This window comes from Colletotrichum scovillei (genome assembly GCF_011075155.1).
Source record: "Colletotrichum scovillei strain TJNH1 chromosome Unknown Contig00003, whole genome shotgun sequence".
Lineage (NCBI taxonomy): Eukaryota > Fungi > Ascomycota > Sordariomycetes > Glomerellales > Glomerellaceae > Colletotrichum > Colletotrichum scovillei.
In genome coordinates, this window is record NW_023336261.1 from 2,149,210 (window position 1) to 2,169,222 (window position 20,013).

The 20,013-nt window shown below is 51.7% G+C and overlaps 6 protein-coding genes across 6 annotated transcripts; 2 read left to right on the plus strand and 4 right to left on the minus strand.

Moving 5' to 3' along the window:
- Positions 1–265: 265 nt before the first annotated feature.
- Positions 266–2,866, minus strand: HER10_EVM0010416 (uncharacterized protein; the record flags this gene model as incomplete). The annotated part of the gene is made up of 2 exons (XM_035479876.1): positions 266–1,573; positions 1,634–2,866. The coding sequence occupies 2 exons, from the start codon at positions 2,864–2,866 to the stop codon at positions 266–268; spliced, it is 2,541 nt and encodes an 846-aa protein (XP_035336477.1).
- Positions 2,867–3,392: 526 nt separating this feature from the next.
- HER10_EVM0007750 (Spastin) lies at positions 3,393–4,957 on the plus strand (the record flags this gene model as incomplete). Its single annotated transcript, XM_035477295.1, has 2 exons — positions 3,393–4,043; positions 4,101–4,957. The coding sequence occupies exons 1-2, from the start codon at positions 3,467–3,469 to the stop codon at positions 4,955–4,957; spliced, it is 1,434 nt and encodes a 477-aa protein (XP_035336245.1). The 5' UTR covers positions 3,393–3,466.
- A 1,087-nt stretch (positions 4,958–6,044) lies between these two features.
- Positions 6,045–9,104, plus strand: HER10_EVM0000989 (stage V sporulation protein K; the record flags this gene model as incomplete). The annotated part of the gene is made up of 4 exons (XM_035470753.1): positions 6,045–6,492; positions 6,545–6,688; positions 6,787–6,870; positions 7,258–9,104. 4 exons carry the CDS (start codon positions 6,045–6,047, stop codon positions 9,102–9,104), a joined length of 2,523 nt encoding a protein of 840 aa, XP_035335615.1.
- A 744-nt stretch (positions 9,105–9,848) lies between these two features.
- On the minus strand, positions 9,849–10,714 carry HER10_EVM0001880 (uncharacterized protein; the record flags this gene model as incomplete). The annotated part of the gene is made up of 4 exons (XM_035471614.1): positions 9,849–9,975; positions 10,029–10,124; positions 10,191–10,244; positions 10,320–10,714. The coding sequence occupies 4 exons, from the start codon at positions 10,712–10,714 to the stop codon at positions 9,849–9,851; spliced, it is 672 nt and encodes a 223-aa protein (XP_035335695.1).
- Positions 10,715–13,437: 2,723 nt separating this feature from the next.
- On the minus strand, positions 13,438–15,532 carry HER10_EVM0003860 (uncharacterized protein). The gene is made up of 3 exons (XM_035473523.1): positions 14,733–15,532; positions 14,551–14,632; positions 13,438–14,461 (listed from the first exon to the last, which is right to left on the minus strand). Exons 1-3 carry the CDS (start codon positions 15,143–15,145, stop codon positions 13,793–13,795), a joined length of 1,164 nt encoding a protein of 387 aa, XP_035335872.1. The 5' UTR covers positions 15,146–15,532; the 3' UTR covers positions 13,438–13,792.
- Positions 15,533–15,633: 101 nt separating this feature from the next.
- On the minus strand, positions 15,634–18,920 carry HER10_EVM0002346 (tat pathway signal sequence). Its single transcript, XM_035482890.1, has 2 exons — positions 17,605–18,920; positions 15,634–17,474 (listed from the first exon to the last, which is right to left on the minus strand). The coding sequence occupies exons 1-2, from the start codon at positions 18,267–18,269 to the stop codon at positions 16,670–16,672; spliced, it is 1,470 nt and encodes a 489-aa protein (XP_035335736.1). The 5' UTR covers positions 18,270–18,920; the 3' UTR covers positions 15,634–16,669.
- Between the last annotated feature and the right edge of the window lie 1,093 nt (positions 18,921–20,013).

Here is a 20,013-nt window from a genome sequence, read left to right on the forward strand (position 1 = left end):
CTATCGTACTTATGAACTCTCTATTGCCGTTTCGATGCTACTTCCCAGTATGTATTCTTCCCTGAAGAGGCGGAATTTCCGCTTCGAAGAAATGGCGCTAGCCTTGATCGCCATATCAACTACGATGATGGACCGCCAACAACTGCTTGAGATTTGGATGCGGAGCATATTCTATCAAATTTGTTTCTCTCATGTCTAACTCAAAGCATCTGTTTGATTCATGGGAAAGCAAGCCTATGTCAGCTGGCATCAAAGCAAACGGCCTTCATACAAACTTGGCTTCCATCTGTGGATAGATTCCCTGTACCCTTTTCCATTTCAACTCTCTGGACCTCGAAAAGGCGTGTTTAGTCTGAGACTTTGCGCCATCTGCCGTCGCACCAGCTCCGGACTGCAGTCTATCGATTTGCTCACAGATCAGATGTTCTTTTCGTGGATCTGGGGTGTGGGCGATGACTCTCAAATCTGTTCCCCTTCGAAAGTCGAGGCATACCAAAGCGTGCCCTTTAGCTGTGACGACCTTCAACATCGTCAGCCCGCTAATTAAGAGCGTTGACGAGCTGATAGGCCTATCGATCGAAAACCCTTCGGTAGATCTTCTGAGGAAAGCTGAGTTGTAAGGGCCCCTAATGTTCAGTACACTGCCCCGTCGTTCATCATGCAAGAGTTTAGCGATGATGAGCTGCCCATCTATCCTAGTCACCGACTGTAGTTCAGATACTGAGCAGCAGCGAACCCGCCTCCGGAGAAAGTCGTTCCATGTCCATTCCTTTACCTTCATGCTCTTTCCGATCAAGACGATAAAAGCAGCAACGACCCAAAGGTAGGTCGCCAGGTTCGAGGGATCAACACCATTGATCCGTTGGCCGACACTGAAGCCAATGCCCAAGCCGCCTGCTGCAAATACTACGGCTGTAAAGATTACGCCCCAGACGTATCCTGGGCATGACACCGTTACGCACGTTTCATCGACGACCCACTCATCCATATACTCTGTCAGCTTCTTAAGCTCATTGAGTCGATGCGTTGCATCATGCTGTTCTCTTGGCGGAGGGTGTGAGCTCCGCACTAACCCGGCCCGCGAGAAAAACCCACGGTCCAGAGCTTCGGAAAGATGAAGAACGTCCGGCCTCTTCATACTGGCGAATTCACTGGTGTACATGCGAAAGAAGGCACCGAACTTGCCTTCCGCGAGCGGCTGGACGTCATCTTGGATGAAGCCTGTCAGAGCCATGACGTGTCGGAAGCTGGTGAAGTCCGACAAAAAGACCGGACAAGTCATAACCAGAGGTACCATTATAGTTATGACCTCGTCCATGGAGTTGAGTTGTAGACAATGGCTGTAGCCTACAAGATCGATGTCGACCTGACCCAACCGATTGTCTTCATCTCCAGAGTATCTCCATTGTAAGGTTGTCTTCAAGCCGTTGGTGTATGCTTCATGCTCACGGCTTTGATGCTTGAGATGTGTGACTATCTGGTTGAGAATGTTGAATGCTGAGTGTGCAGTGTTCATATTATCGAGGTCCGATGTTGCCGAATACTCAAGATCTCTGTCTTGAAAAAGAAGCGCCTGTGATAGATGGTTCAGAATTGGGAAAGCGGAAAGAGTTCAGGCGAGTGTTCTACATACCTTGAAACCTTCGAACCCCGTTTCATACGCTACGGCGCAGATTTCGAACGATGTTGCTGGAAGGCCAGAGCGGTTGATGAATCTCAGGGACATCAAAATATGTCTCAAAGCTGAATTCAGTCCAAACCGAAACTTATTCTGCTCGACACAATGAGCCGCTACCTGGCTGTCCTCAAATGACGCGGTTCCCTCCTTCTCATTCGCCTCAACCATTCGCATATACTCTTCACACTCTTCCTCCTCATCCATTTCGCCCCGTTTTTGTTGCGTATCACCAGATTCACGAACTTTGGACAGGATGGCCTCTGCAGCCCTGACGGCGATTGTGGAGTTCGCGTGCAGATCAATCAACAGCAGCTTGATCTTGGTAATTCGCTTAATGAGAACACCAAGAACGTTTGTTTGCCAGTAAGAGCCTGGCGATGTCTGGACGATTAGTCTCGTCAAGACCGCTGAGATGTAGTTGATCAGCTCGTAAGTAGCTCCGAGGCTGCACAATGCGTCTTCCTGGTGTTCGGCTTCTTCCATGTTTGCAAAGCTCTCTGCAGCACCCTGGCCCTTAGAGACTTGCCTGATGAGACTTGAGAGCCTCTGGTGATCCGAGAGTTGACCACAGTGCTCTGCATTGATGCATTCGTTGTCGAGAAGACAGATTGTGATGGCTGTCAAGACTTTCTGGCATAATTTGGACAAGTCGCGATAGCCCTTTTCGTTGTCTCCCTGTAGGAAACTATGACTAGAAAACTCCAATGGAGTGTCCGGATTCTTGGCAATTTTCATTAATCGCTCTGTTTCTACATGCCACAAAGTCTTGAGCCCGTCTTCAGATTGGACGTACAACGCAGCGGCGTCAAACTCGGGATAATAGGCCGCACCTTCCGATCTGGGCAAGACTTTCTTAAGCACTTCCTCGACATCGCATTGAGCCGGCCCGCCTCTGGGCCTAGGACGCTCTTCTGAGTCGATTGAGGGTCCTTGGCAAGCTGGGTGGACGGGCTGACGTCGGAATCGATGGAAGAACTCTTTCGGCTTATCGCCGGCAGATTTTACTGTGATACGTCTCGGAAGTGGAAGAGGTTCGATACCCGAACCCGACCGATTCGGTGTGTTGTAATTTGGCGGGGTGTTCGGTTGACTGGGAGAAGAATGAGGACCTGATGCCTCGCGAGCCTGGCCTTCAACACCGGTCTTCTCTTCCAGGCTTCCGCCCAGAGTCACAGACCTTGAAGACATAGTGACAACTTCAAGGTAGCCTATATTTATATGAGTGATAGATGGAAGTGGTGTTTGTGAGATGAATAGCTGCTGTTTGAGGAAACGAGAAGTGGTCAAGAAAAGCGAAAAGGCTCGATACGGGCTTCCTCCTTAAGTCTGGGCTCACCGACTAGAGCCAGCGAGACCTTCTTCTTTGGTGGCAGCCTCGTCATCTATGGTAGATCTATCCAAATTACAAGATTTACAAGGGATTTGTGTTTCCTTCTCGGTCAGGCCTTCGAGGCAGGCTGGATGGGGGCCAGCAAGGCGGACTTAGTGACAGACTGAATGGCGAACCACTTTGGATTGGGAGGCAGCATTGTCCGGGCTCTTCTGCAGCCGCTTACTCGCACACAAAATTCAAGCAAGCGCATAAGCATGAAGATTCCCCGATGATTGGGCAATTTCCATCGCTGCCTGGTTCAGATTAGACGAGGGTGGTGGTCAGACAGGCAGGCTGTGCAACAAATAATCCGCCTTACAGTCACCTAGAGCAAGCTCTAGAAAAATATCTTGCCATTATCGCTCTCAAAAATACTCTCATAGTATCTCGCAATTTATACCAGGGATTAGAGGAAAATGACTCGCGATAGTGCCAGACCTTGCGACCTCAACGTCTACTTCGCGGCGTTGAAATTGCAAAGCCAACCCACCGTTGCATGTACTTCCTCAGTATCAGTTGGGGAAATATCATCCCAGTTATCGACGCAGACACTTGAAATTGACCAAGAAACGAGTTTGACGGACCAGCAACAGGATCCAAAGCAAAGTGATCAGTCAGGCGAACGTGATCTCACCGCCCGCTTCGAGGGCGAGCACTCTACAGTAGAGGACAACCATTACCTGCAACCCGGCCATGAATTACTTGCAGAGGTTTCGGATTCCTCATCTTACAATGCTCCAAGCTACTGCAGAAATCAAAGTTTTCTTTCAGGCCTTCGCCTACGATCCGGGAAGCTCATCGGGAGCAACAGTGATAGTGAAAATGATGAGGACGTTGATGGCAATTTTGGACGAGACAATGTCTACGACAGCGATCTGGATTCAACCTCGGGCAGCACAGATCAGCAAAACCACGCTCGGAAAATGAGAAAGTGGAGGGGACTTGCCAAAGGGCGATTCGAAAGAATGCTTCTCGATTGCATCGTCAACACAGGTCTGCATCCAGACACAACGATGTAAATGTTTTAACGCCACTAACCTTATGTGATAGACAATATCGCACCAAACTATCGGGACATTTTTATTGATCCCTCCATCATCAACAAGCTGGAGCAAGTGACTTCGCTTTCGCTCTTACGGCCGAAAGCTTTCTCTTGTGGCGTGCTCAAGGGGAACAAAGTCACAGGATCTATTCTCTATGGCCCCCCCGGCACGGGCAAAAGCATGTTGGCTAGAGGCATGGCAAAACAATCAGGATTTAACATGCTATCTATCTCAACATCTGAGGTCTGGCAGAAGTGCCACGGAGAAGACGAAAAAATGATCAAGGCTATCTTTTCTCTCGCCCGAAAACTATACCCTTGCATCGTTTTCGTTGATGAAGCTGATGCAATGCTTGGTGCGCGCAAAGCTGGCGAGAAGAGACATATCAGATCGATGTTGAACCAGTTTCTCATGGAGTGGGACGGCTTGATTACGGACACCAGAGCTCCCTTCGTATTACTTGCTACAAACAGGCCGTTCGACTTAGATCCGGCTGTTCTTCGACGAGCGCCTGTGCAGATACATCTCAACATTCCCACGCAAGAAGAGCGAACCGGGATACTGGGCTTGTTGCTCGAGGGTGAGACGCTGCAGCACATTAATACAGATCACATCGCCAAATTGACCCCGAACTACACTGGGTCAGATCTTAAGAATCTCTGCGTCATGGCTGCTACCAACTGTGTAAACTCACAATTGCGCGATACAACCGAGCGGATCTTGACAAGGGAACACTTCTACACGGCAATTCAGACTATCAGCGCAACCAGCATAGGCAGAGTGAGCGCGAACGAATTCAAAAGATTCGAGGAGCGGCTGCAGGGGAATAATGACGGCTCAGCGAGAGATGCAGACGAGGACTAGGGTAAATTATAGATGCGCCTAGGGATTATCTCTTTACTTCTTTGAAATAGAAAGTCATAGCAGATTGTTACTGATATGTTCAAGTACTTACTGAAATCAAGATGAAACTTAAGCCCACTCCTTTTTCTGTGAGCACTTTCCTTTCGAGTTCCGGTCTCGATACAGAGTTCAATTAAAACGAGATGCTGACCATCTAGGCGGGCTCTACCTCCGTCATAAGCTCTGAGTCCAAGCACCGCCCTGAACGATGTTTGTTGCATCATCATTGGCTTACGCAGTAGGCCTCAGAGCACTGCTACGTTGTGCAGACGGCATTGCATCAAGTGTTCAGCAACAACGTTGGTGGCGCTTGCCTCCCTGCTTATGTGAGAAGAGGCAGGGTAACACGGCTGGATCGTTGCAGCGAGTGAGATGTACAATCGAGCTATTAGGGCAGTCTGCCTGCGGCTGTGCTGGTGGCAGCCTGCTTTTCACAAGATCAGGCAAGCTGGAACCCGATGTATTCTTCGAGGCTATCCGCATCTAAATTGGAATAAATTATGGCTTCAAAAATTGTGCCAGCTACTTCTCATCTGGGAATGAGGCTCTGCTACTTCTTCTCGGATGCTTTTTTCCCAAGCTCAACATGAAAGTCGACGACGAAAGGGTGCAAAACGGGCACCAGGAGTCCAACGAGGGACCACGAGACGAGAACAAGCCGGCAAATAGTGATGCCTCCACCCCAACTATTGATGCGAACCATCACATTTCAGCAAACGGAGTAACTCCTGACAATCAAGTTCAAGACCAGCACCTCACCGTACTCCCTGTTGTCAGCGTTCGGCATGAGAGAAGCAATCACGAGCAATCTGCCACAGAATATGGCGAAACCAAAGGGAGGACGCCGCACAACTGCCATACTCTACTCGAAATTGTCGTGAAGAGTGCGGGCAGTCAGAAACAGGAGGAAGGCAAAGCTGAAGACGCCGCTGGAAAAGAAAGCTCAGATTCCAGCGCAGCCGATGCCAAACCAAAGGCAGTGGAAGGCCCTGATCCTGAAGAGAAATCCGAGGCGTCCATCAAAAAGTCGCGCGCAGCATGGAGGTCTATGCAATTCCCTAACGGCATTGAGAAGATATTCACCAACACTAAACGCAAGAGTTCCCCATTCGACATATATCGCAGATACGACAATTATTCCAGAAGCGACGGCTCTTCCAGTAGCGATAGCTCTTCCGAAAGCTATGGCTCCTCCGAAAGTGATGACCATTCAAAAAGCGTCGACGATGCATCCTCATGGGCAGAGTCTGCGGTTAGCGAAGTGAACCCAGAGGACGTTGACGACGATTCGCCATCTAGACTGGAATGGCTGAGGCAGAAGAGAGAAGACAACGAGAAGAACCCTCATCTTGACCAACTGATGTCGCTAGTTGGTCTGGAGAATGTGAAGGCTCACTTTCTTGCCGTCAAGGCCAGGGTCAAGGAGAGTAAGGAGAGTGACCCGGGCCTGTCAAAGTTGCGGCTTCATCTAGTTCTTCACGGGAAGGACGGAACAGGCAAGTCCTTTGAAATTAGAGAAGTGAACATATCATTGACTGCCTTGCATAGGCAAGAAAACCATAGCAAAACTCTACGCACAATTTCTCCTCTCTATAGGAGCCGTGAATAGCCAGGTCTTTTCCAAGAAGCCGACCGCCAAGCGAAGACCATATAGGCCTCGTTATAGAAAGTCATCCCCAAAACCACCCAAGCGTCCGACAGTGAGTAAGACCACGGCCAAGCGCTGCTGGTTACTGACAACCATCAGGTTGTGTTCTACGACAAACCAAAATTCAGTCAGGCTTCGTCAGACAGTGAATACTACGATTCTTCCGATAGTGACGACAGCAGCTCATATAGCCCTTGGAACGATCGCTTCTCATACCATACACAGAGTTCAGATACCATGGAAGACCTCGCCGAGACTGCATTGGTTTCTGTTGTAATCATCTCCACGCGAACCAAGTCTCTTCTCGATTCCAGCGAAGGCAACGAGAAGGCTTTGGAGGAACTACAGAGCCCACTGTGTCTTGTAGACTACAGTGATGAGGAGCTCAAGCAGCTCGCTGTGCGTATAATACAGAAAAGGGGCATGTCGGTTGAGGGCGGGTTCGAAGATCGCAGTCTTCGTGCCTTGGTGCAGCGAGTGGCACGAGAGCGAAAGTCGAAATCGTTTTCCAACATTCACCGCCTAAAGGAAGAAGTGGACAAGGCATGCACGAGACGAGCTCTCCGGCTGCAGAAAGAATACGCTCGATGGCTCAGTAATGATTCGACTGGAGGCTCTCAAACAGCAGATTTTCCACGACGAGAACTGGAAGACGGAGACTACCTCAATAAGCTTGCCGACTCGATAAATGGCCAGAAAAAGGTCCTCAAGTCAGAGGACCTTTTAGGTACTGAGCCGAAGGATCTGCGAAATGACAACGAGCCGTGGAAAAAGCTTCAGGATATGATTGGGCTCGAAAAGGTCAAGAGCGAATGCGGCGACATCATCGACTATGCCCAGATCAACTACCGCCGAGAGCTGCAAGGGATGGAACCTCTCAAGATTGGTCTTAACCGAGTGTTTCTCGGACCGCCTGGCGTAGGTAAAACGACGGTTGCGCAGCTTTACGGCCAGATCCTCATTGATCTCGGTCTCGTCTCTGGAAAGAAAATCATGTTGCGAAACCCATCCCACTTGATCGGCGCCTACATAGGGCATTCCGAGATGAAGACAATGGACGTCTTGAAGGAAGCCCGAGGGAATGTGCTGATCATTGATGATGCACATATGCTCTATCCCGGAGCCCAGGATGCCGGCCACAAGACGGACGTCTTTCGCATCGCTGTCCTTGACACTATCGTCGCGAATGTGTCCGCCGAACCAGAGGACAGGTGCATCATCCTGGTTGGCTACGACCATGAAATGGGCCAACTGTTCAACAACAGTAACCCTGGGCTCCAGCGACGCTTTCCCAAGGATACTGCCTTGCGATTCGACGCCTACAGCGAGGATGAGCTTTGCCAGATCATGGATCTGGAAGTAGACAAAAGTGGACTCCAGATGTCAAAGGACGCTGCGGCAGTGTCTAGACAAGTCCTGAGCCGCATGCGTATCAACCCAAAGTTTGGGAACGCGGGCGACGTTGAGAATCTACTCAACCAGGCAAAGGTCCGCATCAACGCACGAATCACGTCCGCATCCCGCGAATCAGGGTCTGTAGATGTTGTCATAGAGCCTAGCGACATCGATCCGCACTGGGACCGAGAATCACAAGCTGGAGAAAGTCGCGCTACGCTCTTTGAAGGCTTCGTCGGGTTCAACAGGATCGTTGAGCAATTTGAAGGCTATCAGCACCTAGTTGCTGGCATGCGGCTTTACGACATCGACCCCAGACCTCACGTCCCCTGGTCCTTCATTTTCAAGGGGCCACCAGGCACTGGTAAGACTTCAACCGCACGAAAAGTTGGGCGGTTATACTATGATATGGGCCTACTTTCCACGGACGAGGTTGTGACCTGTTCGGTCAGTGATCTTGTTGGAAAGCACGTGGGAGAAACAGGACCAAAAGTCCTCAACACTCTCGAGACTGGCCTCGGAAAGGTCTTGTTCATCGACGAAGCCTACCGACTTGCCAACGATTCCAAGTTCCATGTAGAGGCTATCGGCGAGCTAGTCGATGCAATGACCCAAGTGCGCTACAGAAACAACATGGTTATAATCTTGGCAGGATATACCGTCGAGATGGACTTTCTCCTTCAGGTCAATCCTGGGTTGCGTAGTAGATTCCCGGAACAGATTGTATTCCAGCCGATGAGCTCACACGCGTGTCTTAGGCATCTGAGAGAAGAGGTCTCGAAGCTCAAGGTCAACATTATGGGAGCAAGAGGAGCAAATGACGACAAATTGGAGACGGTCTATCGTCTTTTCAAGAAGCTTGGCCTGACGAAGGGATGGGCCAGTGGCCGAGATGTTGAGACTTTGGCCAAGACCATCATAGGCAACGCTTACAAGCGGGCGGGCAGGACAAAGAAGAAGCTAGATACGGGCTCGCTGCAAGTCACCCTGGAAGAAGTGATCGAAGCTCAAAAAGGGATGCTGGCGGAACGCCTGGGACGAATGAGTAATGAGGCAGAGGATTAGATTGTAGACTTAGCGAAGTCAAGTTACGACACGAAGCAGGATCAGCCCAAAGGCCAGTCGTGAACATCACCGTGCCAATGCCAGCGAGTTTTGTGAGGCTGAAAATCTTCTCGTCAAGGGCATTGGCATCGCCAGTCTACTTGAGCGCCTATCACGATACGGTCTCATTTCGTTTTTTGCCGCTCATTGTGGCCATGTGAGGGTGTACATGCCAGCCAATGCCCCAACATACGAACATACTTTCCATCGCCTCTTGCCCCGTTACTGCTGTCTCTTACATTACCCTTTCTTATCATTTTAACATATATTACTCATGGAATAAATAGAGAAGAGAAGAAAGATCAATAATAGGAATAGAAATAGTAGTCAAGGGGATCCAGACAAGCCAAGGAGAAGGTTTTTTTCTTGCCATGATTCTACCCCACGGTCCACAAGTCAAAATAGGGTTTCACAACGGTCAAGAGGGAGTCTGGTGTCTTCATTGGCGCGCAAGCACGAGCAGAAAAGTTTAATCATCAAAAAATCCATCCCGGATTTGCATTTCTATAATTAGAAAAAATGCCTCTCAAGCTGTGTTCCCACCAATGCCGCCATTCCATGTCAACGCCAATACCGAACGCCGTCTCATAAAACGCCTAATGACAAGCTTACACCCTGACGTCCGAACCACCGTTTCGAGGCATCTAAGACCTCGCAGTGATCTCATTCTCGCTCATCTCTGTGACTGAGTAAAATCTCACAGCCTCACCAACTCGTATCTTCTTCACGACTTATAATCGCTCCCCAAATCTTCTCTTCTTCTTCAACGTGGTAGCCCGAATTTGGACCCACGATTGTGAGGGACCCATATAGGATCATTTTCTTGCATTTCCTACAACGCAAGATCAGAACCTACGCCTCTCGGAGAAAAATGGATTAACTTACAAGAACCCGTGTATCGTCGTGTTCCCATATATCTCGAGGTCATTAACCTCACACGTTCCCATGACCCTCAACTTTCCGAAACCCTTGACCTTATCACTGCCATTACATGTATCAGCGCCGTCTTCTCTCGAGTATTGCGGCATATCCCAACACAAAACTTACCCGATAGACATGTACCCCACCACTGAAATATTACCATATGCTTTTATCTTCCCACTATTCACACCATGATATCAGCAAATGGTCCATCTCTGCGCATGCTCGTTTCTCAGGAAAGATAAATATACTTACTCACAAACCAAATTCCCATTGACATCCACCGTGCCATACGCCTCAACCTTATCCCTCACATCAAAGTCCCCGTTCAACGTGATGTTCCCCCCAGCTTTCACAGAACCAGCGACCTCGAGCGGGCCCTGTAACACAATCTCGCCCTCGCTCCGTATGGACTTGGACTGGACGACAGCCGTAGTCGTCCCCGCTGTCGTCGGTGCCGCACCGGGCGTCTCGTCATACTCCGTCAGCGGACTAGGTCCGGTCGTAGCCGTGGTCGACGAGGAGGCATAATAACTACCCGTCGTGCCAGCGGGAGAAACCTCGTCGTAGTATTCGTATTGAGCGGCTGTAGTAGCAGCAGCAGCGGCTTCCTTGCCCTTCCTCGACGACTGCTTGGACTTGGGAGCCATCGATCCGTCTTATATCTCAGTGAAAAGGGACTCTAAAAAGCCCGAAAAGATGACTGTGAATGGTCTCCACTGAGGGGGATATGTGAAAATAACTCTAAAAGCTCGGCGGTAACATACCAAATGCCATATACACTCCTCGGAAAAAATGGGTGGTCCGTTGAAGATCATATATCGACAGAACAGCAAAACGCTGCCCCGACTTCTCCATACCTACCTTACCTCTCCAACTGGATCAACCACCACCATGCTTCGTCCGCCCGGCACGCTGGGCAGAATTGCCCACCGGAGACAAGCAAAGAAACGAGACCAGCCTCAGCCGCTCGCTCCATGAACAAAAATCGAAACATCACTTTCCCAATCAAGAGTCCGACCGGAACAAGCTGAAGGAAAACTGCAAGTATGAGTTCCTGCCCCCCCGGTCCACCACCGTCACTCAAGGAAGCAAAATTGCGGACGATACGAGTCTGTCTACGACGATGTTCCCCCGCGGTGTGCCTGAACACCCACTTCCCTCCTCCTTTTCGCCCTACATAGGATAGGTCGGCAAACTCCATCTCCCGTGTCTCCCACCTACCCCCTGCTCAAAAAGTGATATAATTCCAAGAGCTGATCTACTGATCGTCGTTTTCCCGGTAAATCCCCAGTCCCGGAGTTACCACCCCCCCAATCCCAAAAGCCCAACCCCCACACCCATGACCCGAACAGCCGCGTTCAAGTGCGCACGGCATATTAGTCAGGTAGGTAGGTAGGTGCAATATTTCCCAAATCTCTTTTGACGTCGTCGTCCTGGCGCGGCAGCCTAACAATGTCGGTGATTCATTGCCTATTTGCCCCAGCTGGCCAGCTTCCAGCTTCCAGCTCCAGCCGCAATGCTACGGTACAATACACGCACGGCAAAAAAAAGTTGATGGATATCCTGCCGCCCTGCCGCCGCCGCCCTGCGTCCGGGCGACAAAGCAAATCCGACCGCAAGCCCTGATCTACCTTACCTTAGGCGCGGCGTGCAGCGGCAGCAGCAGCAGCAGCAGCAGCAGCAGCAGCCTCAATGGCACGTACAAAATTCCACATTACGTGCAGATTCAATGTGCCGCGGGCGAGCGCAAGGTAGTCGAGGAAAAAGGCAAGAAAAAAACAAAGACTTCATTCAATGTCTCACTGTCTCACTTGAATCCCGCAAGCCCGTCACCCGTTTGCTCGCCGCGCCGCCCCCCCTCTCCTCCACCCCGATAAAGAAAAAGCAAGAAGAAAAAGTGACCGAAAACTGCCTTGGGAACGAATACTCCGTACCCCATGATCCATCCCATCTTGGTAGGCATCCCAAGGAAAACAAGAGGCGGCATAAACCCTGGTCGATAATCCTCTCGGTATGGTTCGCCAAACCCAACTAGCCCATAGCCCCAGCGCAAATCATCTCAATCAGGAAAAATCCAGACAGAGATGGTCATGGATGTCCATGGGATGAGAGTCTTCAAGCCCAAGCTCCGAGCGGGAGGGATACGGAGTAAGGTATTGCACGTCAATTTCCATTACCGATACCGTGACACGGTACACCCAACACCTCAATCCAGGAACCTGGAAATCCTCCTCTACATATTATCCACCCTGCCTGCATCTAGACCTGCAACTGCAACCTACGAGTACAACAACCCCTGCGCCTGCATCTTGCGCCGCGCTCTGCTCGAGGCTTGCATATTATTAGTCCGCCTCACTTAAGTCAACTCTTTTACAATTGTCAATGTTGCCATGTCCTGGAACTCGTGTCCTCCCCCCGTATGTTCCGTAGCCCAGCAAAGTAGGTAACACAGTCGTTCGCCGCTCCATGAACCCTAGCTCTTTTCCTGCTGATCTTATTTCTGTGCTTTTCGAAGGGTATTCACTGGTGAATATATAAAAGACATAAGTAATAACAGAAATATAGATAAAAAGGATAAGAAGGAAGAATAAGATAGCTGGGAATGATAAATAAGCCGTGGCTAGTAAGTATTGTATTCTTTTGTTGACTGGTATTCTATCTCGTCACCCACTTGTCAGGCTTGCCCAGCTCCAGGGTAAAAAAACATCAATCAGCCGCGCATAGGTACAACAAGAAGGTAGTCCCTATCAAGCTGGAGAATCACATCACCAAAAGGCACCAAATCTAAGCTCAAACATCCCCAGCTCAACAAGTCCTGAGCGTCAGGTTCACCGAGTCCGCATTGGTAATCCAAAAAAAATCCAATATCCTGCTTTTTTCCCCTGACCGAAACCTCCTCCGTCATTCCTACCTCCCCACCTTTTCAGCCCTACGTCGGCTGACCTGGCCACTCACCAGAGACATCAGACAGCCTCTCTCTCCCCTTCCTTCCCCTTCTCCCCTGTATTCGTCCCAAATAATCCAAGACAACCAAACGAAACAAATTCCGCTAGCTTCCTGCACGAAGCCGATTGATTGGGACTAGTCCCTCGACTCTATTGTCCAGGCGAGGCTGACTTTCTGGCAAGGGGGGGAAGGAACGCGGGGTTTCTTCCTTGTTCAAAGTGTGGTGTACTAGGGTCACGAGTGTAGAACGTATGCATGCCATATTTAGGCAAAATTGAACAATTGCGAAAATCATCACGTCACTGATTCTCGGCCCAAACCTCCCTGCGATATTGGCTTGCGATATGTTGTCTTGACAAAAGTCTCGGCCCGGGTAACTTCAGTGTCACGGGCTAATACGAAGCTGCCAGACAGATAAGACGCACGAAGAACAGGAAGACCAAACGCGATGTATACACTACTCGAGACATAGACAAAGAAAAGAGACGACGCAAGAAAAGATTGGTATACATCGACTTGGATGGATCACTGGGCAAGGCAGCTTCAGCAACAACCTTTTGATGTGCATCATCGCCCCTCCAAGCAAGCAACTTCCCCTTCCTTTCCAAAGCTGCGCAAAGTTCCCCGAATAGCAACACAAAAAAGAGAGAGACCACCCTTGGCCTCGAAAAGCCCCAAAACTCCTCTTCTTAGACAGTCAGCATCTGCTGTCCGCCTCGCCAAGGTAGAATTTGCCTTGGTCACGAGGCAAAGCAAGGTATACATCCCCCAATCCCCGCTCATGAGTCTCCACCACCGACGAATGCAAGACCGATACCGGTGAAGAATGCCGCGGCGACCCAGGCGCCGGAGTAAGCAGTCGCACCATACGACTCGACGCCGTTGACGGTCATGAAAGTCTGCAGGTAGGTGTTGACACCCGTGACGATCATGGCGACCGCGGTTCGCAGGATGACCACCTTCGCCCGCGTCGTGTAGCCCCAAATGTTCCACGCCAGAGTTTCGCCAAGCGTGGCCGTCGCAGGGTCGAATTCGGCCAGCTTCTCGTCTTCGGAAGTCTCGCCAGTCGCGACAAAGGGCGTGAAGATGAAGGACTTTGCCGCAACGCCAAATGCAACTGTCACGGGCAACGTAGCCAGGAAGTTGGTGGTGTAGGCGGGCGCAAGGCTCGGCAGCCCTTGGAAGTAGACCACGAGGGTGGTGGGCAGGTAAGTCTTGTAAGCAGTAAACAGGGTGAGGCTGTAAATGGCTGCCGACAGGATAGTGGTGTAGATCTGAATCGGGATGTCGGTGAGAATCTCGCGGTTGGCGACGTTCTTAGCGCCGGCATGCGCGCCCGACAAAGGCCTCAGGAGTTGGAAGGGCAGGAAGGTAGACAGCATCTCAATGCCCAGAGCCGAGATGGCGGTGGCGGTGCTGATGTTGTAGAAGGTAGCGATAAGGTAGACCTTGACGCAAAATGCGTGTTAGCAAAAGCTGCACAGTTGACTGTCCCAAGCCTGGCGTCATCATCATTCCTCGTCGGAGCAGAACGTACCGGCGGACCATGCGCGAGCAGGTTGAGCGCAGCGAGATCGTAGCTATCGAAATTGCCGAACCAGCCAAGGGCAAGCTCGAATCTACACGAGATCGCGATTGTCAGCAAAGATACCTTTTCCTGCCCGGTCCTCGAGCGATCCTCCCAGGAAGATCATCTCTGTGATTCCCAAGGTAACTCACATGCGCCATCCAGCCAAAGTTGCAACCTCGCCCCAGGTGTCCAAGCTCTTTGAAATCCCCGCCAGCTCTCCACGGCTCCACTCGCTGAGAAAGCTGTAGCACAGACTTGAGATGCTGAAGCTCAACACCGTAACAAGCGGGAACTGCAGCGCTTTCGGGAGGTGCGATCGCTGCTTCCGCGGGTGCTGGTGATCGCGATCTCTCTCGCTAATTTGGAGTGCCTCTATCTCTTTTGCTTCCGCTACCTGTGTCGCGTCGTTGACAACAGCTAGAGCTTCGATTGTGCCGTCAGGCGCGGTATCGAGCCTCTCGAGGTGGCTTGCGATGGGTTCGATCGCGTTGGACGTCGTTTCGTCGACCTCGGGCTCCTCGACGGGGCGCGATGCCTCTCTTCTGCGTCTTAACGTGGGCATCTTGGGTATACTGTGCTTGCGCGTGTGAGTATTGATTGAAGAGACAACGTGTCACGTTCGTAGCGAAGAACCTCGAATTCGGGATTGGCGATGCGCGCTGCAGACGTAAGAGAGGGGTAGAGCGAGAAAAAAGAAGGTAGTGAGGCTGTGGGAGAAATGAGCAGCAGCAGCCGTTTGCGATGTGCGGTTTGCGACACGATGAGATCAACGAGGGCAAAGAGGAAAGAAAAAGTGAGACCTGTACGTTTTTTCCGCCCAGGGCAGCTGCTGTGGATTGTGGACAGTGGCCTACCTATGATGCCGAGTGGAGAAGGAAGCTGTCCGGACGGGTAAAGGTGACGTCGCTGGGGTAACAGCAGCTCGCGGAAGGTGGTGAGGTAAGCTGTGTGGTCCAATAGTGGGCAAAACCCAACCGGAAAGAGCCAGCAACGGGTCCTCCTTCTCTCAACTCTCGAGTCCTACTGCGGTCTATACCTTCCTTCCCCACACCGCCGGCCACCAAACAACCGCCGCCGTGCCTCAGCAGCCCGCCCAGCGAAGCGGGAAAACTCCACTGTGAGCGGGCTCCCAAGGATAGATATTTTCTACTGGCTCCGTCCATGATCCGTAATTGCAGACTTTTTTCCTCCATCGGTTTTTCCCTCTTCTTTCCCTCTCTTTGTTTTCATTTTCTTCTTTTCGAATAAAGTTTCTCCATCATCCCCTTCCGCTCTAGAAATATTTAATACATGCGAACCTCCGACCCCCAAAGCTTTCCAAGCCTTGGGAAGGAGGATGCCATCTGTACTCTTGTCAAAAATTGGCCTTACCTTATCTTTGCCTCCCCGTCTGCTTTGCTTGGTGTCTGTCTTGTCTGTGTGATCTTCAAAGCTTGATGAGCTCACATGCAAATCTTCGCCTTTCGGGAGCGAAGCTCCGGGTGTGCCTGGTTTAAGGTTGCTGCTGGCGTTCCAACACACCAACCACCATCCAGCTTGCCTCGTCACTTCAGCCATCATCGTTGGTAAACATTAGCCACGCTCCAAGCCCGAGTGCCTCGTCGCGATCAAGAGTTCTCTTATTCATCCAGACAAGAGGTCACACAGGTCACCACCGGCGAAAATCAACCAGGATCTTTTTCTTGAACTTTTTAATCTTTTTCATTTCATTTCGTTATGCTGGTTCCATACCGAACACTGAGCGTCGCGGCCAATCTTGGGGCATCGCACTCGTTTGTCTCGTCAGAACCATCAGCGTGACAGCTTTGGGCATTCGCTCGACGCCCTCTCCGTCTCTCACTTTAACCTCGTGGAGTTGCAATCTCGATCCCATCCTATCGACCTGCCTTGCTGGGCCAGATCATGATGCAAGACCGGGCCCTCCACTCCTTGGTGCTGAGAGATCGGCGGCGGAGACAGAACCACCTCATTTACAGGGTTTAGTATATGGTGGTACAAAAGAAACACATCCTCCCCTCATTTTCCCTCTTCGTTATGTACTCATCTCCTCAGATATCGTCGGCATCAATCGTGGAACGGAGTTTCGCTATTCCTCCATACGTCCGAAGACGCCGTCGTCATCTTCGTCGCTTCGGGATCGAGATCGGCGGTCAAAGTCATCGTCGTCCATCACGCTATCGCTGTCTTCCATCTTGACATCGGAGCCGCGGACCTCGCCTCGTGTGAAGCTCTCTGGCTGCCTGCTAGGGAAGCTGTTGAGGAATCCAGCGCTGAAACCTGCGCTGAACCCAGCACTCGAGAAGGATGCCGCCTGGTCGAGATATTGCGCCGGTAGCGGGGGCACAGGAGGAGCGTCTGCTGGAAGCTGCACTGTTCTTCCGTTGTTGCTGTTGAAGCTGCAACTAAGAAGTTCCACAGCGGCTGCCAAATCCTGATCTTCTTGTCCGGTGGCATTTCTCCCTGACGACGGCGGTCGTTGATCCTGGCTGGTTTGACGGAAGTGTGAAGAAAATCCTGTTCCACGGGGCATGCTGCCTGTCACGAGAGGGTTGATGGACGGCGCAGACTGGTATGAACGACCGAATCCGCTTCCGGACCCGTACCGCTTCGCGAACGAACGATCCGACGACGAAAATCCCTCCAATTGAGGAGGCGGGGTGGTGTCGGCAGAGCTGTGTCGCTCGTCTGAATATCCAGAAGCAGCGGGAGAAGTCGACTCTTCTTGGTCACTAGGGAAATCCTTGGCGGAATCCGGGGGCGTCGCCGCATCACCACCCTCCTCCTTGTGGTTCATGGTCAACAAGACAGAGGCAGCCTCAAGGAGCTGGACTTGCTGATGCTTAGAAATAAGCAGCTTGGATGTCAGGGACCATTCGGGAGTGTGTTCCCACCTGATCAGAAATGAGTCAACAAACTGCTCGACTAGTTCTGATATTGGGAACCCAGCATGCAATTCTCGAAACCCACGCAACAAGGTTTGGGATGGAATGAGGGAATTGAGAAAGGGGAAGGGAAACGAACAAATGCTTGGTCAGGCAACTGCTGTGCTTGTATCCCTTTCCGCACGTCTCGCACTTGAGCTCGATGCGGTTGAACTTCCTGCCCTCCTTTACGAGAGGCTGACCATCGCTGGCGCGCCGAATACGAGCCTTTTGAGCATTATCATCGCCTTCGTCGGCTGACCCGTTAACTGGGTCATCCTCAATGGCGCTCTCGTGGATCTCTGTCTTTCCGTCCAAGTGAAATTTGTGCGTCGGCAGACTCGCTGGAGGCGAGGGAAGACTCCCGATGATGGCGGCGCGGGCTGCAGCACTCTTCGAGGCAGTGTTCCTACGAGAGCTGACGGCAATGGGCGTGACTTTGTCGCCGCTCACTTCCTTGATTGCCGCTGCCATGGCCGCCGCGTTCGCGGCGGTGTTTGTCATGGACTTGCGGCGAGTCACACGGTGGTTGGCATTGAGAGCGCCGCTGAGGATGGAATGGGAGTTGGTGCGAGAGTGGGATTGTCGCGTGGTAAGGCCGGAAGAGGAAGCAGTTGATAGAGAGGGACGGTGTTGGTTCAATGGCCTTGTGGTCTGCTGCATTTCCTGAACGAGGACGAAGTGATCAGCAAGACTGGGTTGAGATGCGTGTTGGGAGCGAGCTAAGCAGGGCAGGGCATGGGTTGGAATCCCGATTCCGGGCATACCTTTGAAGAGGCCATTGCCAACTACCGATGCTAAACAGGTTCGACAACGAGTGTCGAACACTTTGTCCCTGGCTAGAGTATTGTGAAAGTGAAGTGATTCGTAGACGCGGCGGTATCGTGTGTTGTTGTTCGACGGTGGTAGGCAGATGGACAGGTAGAAAGTGAGTCGCAAAGACAAGCCTCCGGGCGAGAAATAATATTATTTTGGGGAGGAGCAGCAATTCGGCAGGGGTGTGTCTGTGGGCGGGTGTACCTAGTAGCTCCGAGCTGGACCAGCCGACAGCATGTGGTGAGTGTAGTGGTGGTGGTGGTGTTTGAACGGTCAGGATGCCTTGGGGTTAGTCGACTGATGATCAACAGGGCTGTCGAGGTCCAGGCCGGATTCAACTTTTTTCTCTCTCTTTACCCTTCCGCTTGAATGCTGTGCTTTGAATCGAGGTGTAGCTGAAGTGAGAGAGAAAAAGTTGTGGGCTCGAGACAGAGTACGTTTGGAAGAGGATCCAAAAAGTCCAGCAATGGGCGAAACAGTCCAGACGGCCCTTTCCAACAAGTTGCCAGAAAGAAATGGAAGAGAAGCGCTGGTCGGGGACGAGCATTAGCCTTCATTGGTCGTATTGCACCACCAGGTCGCTAGGATGAAGGAGCCAGAAGGAGGAGGGAGGGGAGGGGCAGAAGACCGTACCGCAGCAGGAGGACCAGACTCACACACTCACGACACTCCCCCTCACACCTTGAACTCGCAGAGCGCAGAGAGCGACGACGCTGGGCGGGAAAGAAGGAGAAAGCGGCAGAGGAGAGAGAAAGAAGAGAGGATGGGTGGGGCTGGGTGTGTGCTGAGAGAGGGAAAGGGGGTGTAGACTTTGGCGTTGGAAGTGAGGGTGAGGTGCGCGGCTGGGTTCATGGACGAGGGAAGGGGACTGACTGGCTGGCTGACCCTCTCTCTCCGTCTCTCCCTCTTTCTCTCTGCATCGCCGTCTCTGCTGTACTGTAGGTATCTTTCCACCTCCACTCCTTTCTTGTCCCCTTCCCCGTGACCCACAGTGTGCAACCGGGCCAAGGTACGCTGGCATGTACCTCTCAGGTGGTGGGAGGTGCAAGTGGACATGACCGTGAGCGCAGCGGACGGGCGCCAGGAACAAGGAGCATAGAGCATGGCCCGTGGTCGTCCTTTGGCAATGGGCGAGCGATGGTCGGCCTCCCGAGCGATGGACGTGTCCATAAGGCGCCGGTGCGGCGGGGAAAGGTCACTGGGGGAGGGGTGGGCGGAGCCCATGGATCCATCCCAGTAACCCATTACCCTCGTCCTTCGTCCCAGAGCCCAGACCCATTGCTGGCCAGGGCCGATAGCGTGCTTGAGTTGCACATCGTAAATAGCAATTTTATGTATGGCACTTTTATTCTCGACTCTTGAGTGCTCCCAGATGTCGTTGCCGCTCGTCGGTTGTTCACGATGCTCTCTGAAGTTGGATGATCCGGATTCTCAAAATAAGCGCGGACATGACGATATACGGTGGATGTGTGTGTGATATGGGAGTATTTCTGCCCCAGGATCTATGCCAAACGACTAAGCCAACAAGAGAGACGCTCAAAGAAACGCGGCCTTTGTTGGTAAACGCCTCGCCCGTACACCAACACAGGTGGACTCGTGCCTTGGTCCCTAGCTGAGGTAGAACAGGGTGGCTTAGTTTGGCTCGAGTGCCTAATTATTTCTCTGATTGTCTGGTGCCCTTGATCCCGTACGG